The sequence below is a fragment of the Lolium perenne genome, chromosome 1, assembly GCF_019359855.2.
Source record: "Lolium perenne isolate Kyuss_39 chromosome 1, Kyuss_2.0, whole genome shotgun sequence".
Lineage (NCBI taxonomy): Eukaryota > Viridiplantae > Streptophyta > Magnoliopsida > Poales > Poaceae > Lolium > Lolium perenne.
The window spans coordinates 29,205,316-29,210,994 of record NC_067244.2 but is presented as its reverse complement, the minus strand read 5'-3'; the positions used below and the strand labels follow the sequence as shown (position 1 = coordinate 29,210,994).

The 5,679-nt window shown below is 44.4% G+C and overlaps 1 protein-coding gene across 1 annotated transcript; it reads left to right on the top strand.

Moving 5' to 3' along the window:
- The first annotated feature begins 1,248 nt into the window (after window positions 1-1,248).
- Window positions 1,249-2,774, top strand: LOC127345147 (trihelix transcription factor GT-3b-like). Its single transcript, XM_051371586.2, has one exon. It carries the CDS (start codon window positions 1,356-1,358, stop codon window positions 2,352-2,354), a length of 999 nt encoding a protein of 332 aa, XP_051227546.1. The 5' UTR covers window positions 1,249-1,355; the 3' UTR covers window positions 2,355-2,774.
- Window positions 2,775-5,679: the final 2,905 nt, after the last annotated feature.

Here is a 5,679-nt window from a genome sequence, read left to right as displayed (position 1 = left end):
AAATGTGGCATCCAAGCCCTTCTTGGCCTCTCCATGTTAAAAAAACTTATTGACAAACAGAACCTTGTTAACCTTCGAAGCCCAAGTATTACGTTTTCGTCTTGAAATTCTTCCTCCTAGTCACATTTTGTGAAGTGATTTGCCTCAATGTTCTTTGTAGGTTTTTTATATTTAAGTCTAAAGTTTTCATAACCTAATCTAATTTGCGGACTCCAACTTACTTTAATTTGGATTGCGTTTGCATAACCTCTGTGACCCAGTCGAGCAAGCAAACCAACCTAGTAAACCCGAAGAATTGGTGAACGATATTAGATTGGTAAGGGAGGTTTAACGGTCATGTAAATCAGGATTGAAAACAATGACGGGAGCCAGCAAGGCCGTAGGTTGGGGCCATGCCCCCCCCCCCACACCCTTCATGGTGATTTTTCCTAAAAAGCCTCTAGTTAATATGTATTTTTGACCTGCAAATTTACCTAAACTTACTTATATGGCCCACTACAAGGTAGTTTTACATGTATTTGGCCCCCCTTGTGTAAGTTTCTACCACCAAACATTTCACTTGAATCTGTAGCTTTGCTACCTTCGCAACTAGAGGCAATGAAAAATGCATTCCTTTATTTATCTTTCTTGGCATCAATAACAAAAAGAACCCTAGGTGCACCAACCAAGGCAGAGATTGGAGATACTACGATTGGAGTGCAGTGACCGTACCCGAGATAGGTCTGAACCGACGGTTGCGGAGAATAGAATAGGTACAACGAAAAATCATGGAAGCTCTGCCCCTGGTTGAAAATATGGACAAAGTTTTGGTTTTCGGCGGGTACCAAAATATGTTTAACCTCGAAATATAGACCAAATTCATACTAGACTTAAACCTAATTAAAGTTAGTGAAAATTTAATTAAATTTCATTACTAATTTTTAGTAGACCCAAATCTGAAAGAAAGTAAGAATTTCCAAAAATCAGATGGTGCCCTCAAATACTATTGTTAATGAAATTTTAAACCGTCATGTGAACCAGAAAGAAAGTTGGGGAACTAAAATGGACTTCTTTTTTGAAAATAAAATGTTTAGGGACAAAAATGAACTTTTTTTAATGGAAAAAAATGTTGTCCTCTCTGTATGTTCCAGAAGACGCGCTCCAAAGCGGTTGCGCCGCAGAGGATCCAGATCTTGAATTCAAAAGCAATGGGAAAGCAAGCCGTTTGCGCGTTGAAACCGACTGATTTCCTCTTCTCTCTCTCTCTCACCCCTGAACACCTCTTGACTTTCCGTTCCCTTGTCTGACTCTCTATCTCTCTCTCTCTTCTTCCTCCATCCATCGCTCGCTTCGCTTTCCCATCCACCGCCACCGCCATGGATCCCTTCCACCATCTCAACACCGCCTTCTCCAACCCCTACCACCCGCTCCTCTCCTCCTCGCCCTCGCCCCCGCACCACCACTTCCCTCCCCTCCCCCCTCCGCCGCCCCCTCCTCTCCCTCCCGCCGCCGCCGCCGACCCGCCCGAGCGGGAGCGCCTGCCGCAGTGGTCCCACGCCGAGACCTCCGCCTTCCTCGCCATCCGCGCCGACCTCGACCACTCCTTCCTCTCCACCAAGCGCAACAAGGCCCTCTGGGAGGCCGTCTCCGCGCGCCTCCACGCGCAGGCCGGCGGCGGCTTCGCGCGCACGCCCGACCAGTGCAAGTCCAAGTGGAAGAACCTCGTCACCAGGTTCAAGGGCACGACCGGCGACGTTGCGCATCCGTCAGAGGGCGATCCTTCTGGCGTCGCCGCGGGGGCAAGGGGTTCGTTCCCATTCCACAACGAGATGCGGCGGATCTTCGACGCGAGGGTTGAAAGGGCGCGCGCATTGGACGCGAAGAAGGCCAAGGGGAAAGACCCAGCCGCACGGGGTGATCCGGACGACGACGACGGTGGTGGTGGTGTCGGCGACGAGGACGAGGAAGACATGGAGCTGTTGGAAGACGAGGAGGAAATCGCAGAAACGAAGGGGGCCGTGGGGAGGAAGCGGAGAAGGAGTAAGCCGGCGCTGGCGAGGACGGCGTCTGCGGGAGGATCAGGGATCGAGATAGGCGAGGTGGAGGCGGTGCTGCGGGAGTTCATGCGGCGTCAGACGGAGATGGAGGAGCGGTGGATGGAGGCGGCCGAGGCGCGGGACGCCGAGCGGCGCGCGCGCGAGGAGGAGTGGCGCGCCGCCATGGTCGCGCTCGGCGAGGAGCGGCTCGCGCTCGTGCGGCGGTGGCGGGAGCGGGAGGACGCGTGGAGGGCGCGCGCCGAGGAGCGCGAGGAGCGGCGGCACCAGCTCGTCGCCGCACTGCTCGCCAAGCTCGGCGGCGGCGGCGACACGTCCTAGCTAATCCATCATTCCAATGCAATGACGCACTCGACCGGTACGGATCAAAGCCACTCGCTGCTCCATCGATTCCTAGGCTAGGCTCCTAGCTAGCTCGCACCATCACTAGGAAATGTAATGTGCTAGTGAACAAATAATCATCTCATTTTGACGGAGAGATCGTAATTCTTGGATTCTTAATTGCTCAGGACGATTGATTAATTCATCGCCGCAAAGTGATTGACGGCCGGCCTGCCGGATAAGCGGCTCCTTTAATTAGATCATCAGTTTGTACTTTCTACACCGACAGATCAAATCCATGGTCTTGCATGTGTCTAGTACCTTTGTTAGGGTTTCTTTAGGTAGTGAGAGGTCAGGAAAGGAGGCCGGTGTGTACTGAACTACTGATGTGGTAAAAAGGGTTTTGTACATCTTTACTTAGCCCATGACCTGCAACTGCAAACACTCACTAGTCTTATCACCTTCATCTTCATGAGATAGCGATCAGCTTTCCAAATGCATGCATGCCTTTGCATGATCAGTCCATCCTCTGATATTTCTTGTTCCTGGCTTCTCCTTCTACTCATCATTTCGCAAGGTGGTCTAGCTCGGCAGAATCTAACAACGTGGGTGCTTAGATACATTATTTGCTTTTTCAGATATATCTCTGCAGTGTGCATGTGTAGCTTTTGAGCAACATGCATGGTCTATACATATCTAGATCTTTCTTTCTTTTCAGTTGCATTGCTCTAAAGAGATTTGCATCTGAAAAGTTTTCTATTTAGTGAGTGTGAGAGGAAAGAAAGGCAAGAAGCAGGCATGATGGGGGCGCGCAGTTAAGTGCAGCTGCTTTGATTTACTTTGCTTTGCCTATCATGTTACCGCGTTCGGGTATTGATGCCTTTCTCTGCATATGTTTGGCTGCTGTGCGACACATACATGTGAAAAAGATAGAATCCACTGGGAAACCCTGAAATCTGAATGCACCATGCGTTCATATGCATTGAGGATAGTGTTTGTTTGCTGTACGCTAGGATTTAAATGTAAGGTATGTCAATGGTATGAAACCATATACACACGTAGAAAAGTGAGTATGAATGCAAGCATTTAGATACATACTTTGCTTTAGAAAGAAAAATGCAAGCTTTTAATCATGTTAAATTCGTGGCACAGAGGTTGTAGAGTTATTCGAACTCCTACTTTTCTACTGCAGAATTATCGAAATATTATACTCCTCTTATACTCCTCCGATCCAAATTTTTTTTGTAAGTGTTAGAAATTTAGTACAAACTTTGCACTAAATCTGTACAAAGTCACCGATACTTATTATGGATTGAAGAGAGTATGTGATTTTATATCTCCAACTAACTTCCACTTTATTGTTAAAATACATATTAAGGGCATGAAAACATAATTACGGGGTGACATATACTATACCTATGTTCTTCTTTAATCGACGGGAGTACAGCCTAGTTAGTACAACTTATGTGTGCATGTTGGGCGTCAATTAAACACGTCCCGGGGGAGTATATATTTGTGAGAAAGCCACATGATGATATCAATTACAGGCGAGACTTTAAAGTTCAGTACGACCTCCATGCAAGTTGTAATTTTTTTTTTGTGGGAAAGGCACATCACGATATCAATTACACATGAGACTTCAGGCTCAGTACAACCTCCAGGAAAGTTCTTAACTTTAGTGCATGTGTAATTCGCATAGCTTCTAACATACTCAATAATAATGCTTGGTCAATAAGATTTGTCTACTGTGGGAGAGGTGCTGATCATGATTAAATTCACCAATAAACTTAACAGGATTAATATATCAATAAGAGATGAGAAACACAACAGTAATTAGTAAATAACAACTTTATGCACTTGATACTTATTTTTTTAAGGATTAAAGAGAAGCTGAAAATAGTCGATTCTGTTTTAGAATGATCGATGATATTTGTGAGTGTACATAATTAGTTTATTTTACCATCAGCAATACTTCATCTGTGCCAGAGTTTAATTTTAGTAGGACTATATATATGATAAAATAAATAAGGGGAAAACTAGATGTCATATAAGCATATCATCAATACATGCATGATCCAATATGTAAGGAAATTGCCTAGCTAGCTGGTACGTCAAGCTTTCTTGGATGTGTATGTGATGCGTGTAATCTTGTTTGCTGGTTGTGGTTACTTAATTATGCCTTACATGAGAAAGAAATACTTATCAAGCATAATCTTGTGTGTTCACAATGGCAACAAGTAATCAGACTATCAGAGTGAGGATGTTATGTTTGTTTTCGAATACTTCTCTGGGTTTGTCCCCAACATCACATAAGGGACAAAATATATGGATTATGATTGAGCAAAAGCATTAATTACTTGTTGATTGATTTGATTTTCAATCTACATCATGGTTATCTATTTCTTGAGCTAACTGTGTTAACAATCATATTCATATATATCCATTTATTGGATTTATTTTCATTACAGTAGGAAGTGTATACTTCTGTCCCATAATTCATTGATGATATATGCTCATGTGTTCAAGGCAATTCATACTTTGCATTTATAGATGAATTACGTTTTTGTGCTTGTGCTAGCTTTGCTTTCATATTGGCTATAATATTTCAAAAAAGACACTGCTAGTTGCATGGAGTATATTGCATAGGATGGTGGGAAGGAACTTATATATGAACGAGCAGCTGTAGGATCTATCGACCTAGCTGGCCGGGTAGTGCGTACGCTTCACACATCAATCAATCAATAGTTTATGTGCATGCATGATCCATCAGGGTCAATTTGCTAGCCCAAGTGTGAAGTCACGGATCGCATGTTTAGCCAAAATCTAGAGAGAGACCACCGACGCGGAATCAATATATATTCTTTCTCCCTACTGATGTGACTTAACAAACGGACAAACGATCAGTGTCGAATGTTATAATCAAGTTGCCCACATTGCCCGAAGAAACGAAGCAGACAAATCGCATGCTATCGATGGAGTGCATGGACATCGTCAGTAGTACTGCACTACTCCTGTTCTACGGTCCTGCCAAGTCGACCAGAGGCTAACAGCTTTTTTTTTTTGAGCAGCCCAGAGGCTAACAGCTAATCATGCTACCCGATAAAAAAAAATGCCAGTACTCTCCCGGCCTGTCTCGTACTAATATACAATAACAAATACAAACATGCATGTTATAATAACATCTTATATTATAGATCGGAGAGAGCACTAATTTCTTAGTTCCGGTTTAATTGAGCTTCTTTAAGAGGCTCAGCGACCACATAAGCACCGATAGGTGAAAAAAATAGTTCTAAGGGCATCTTTAATAGGTGATGTATGATAAGGC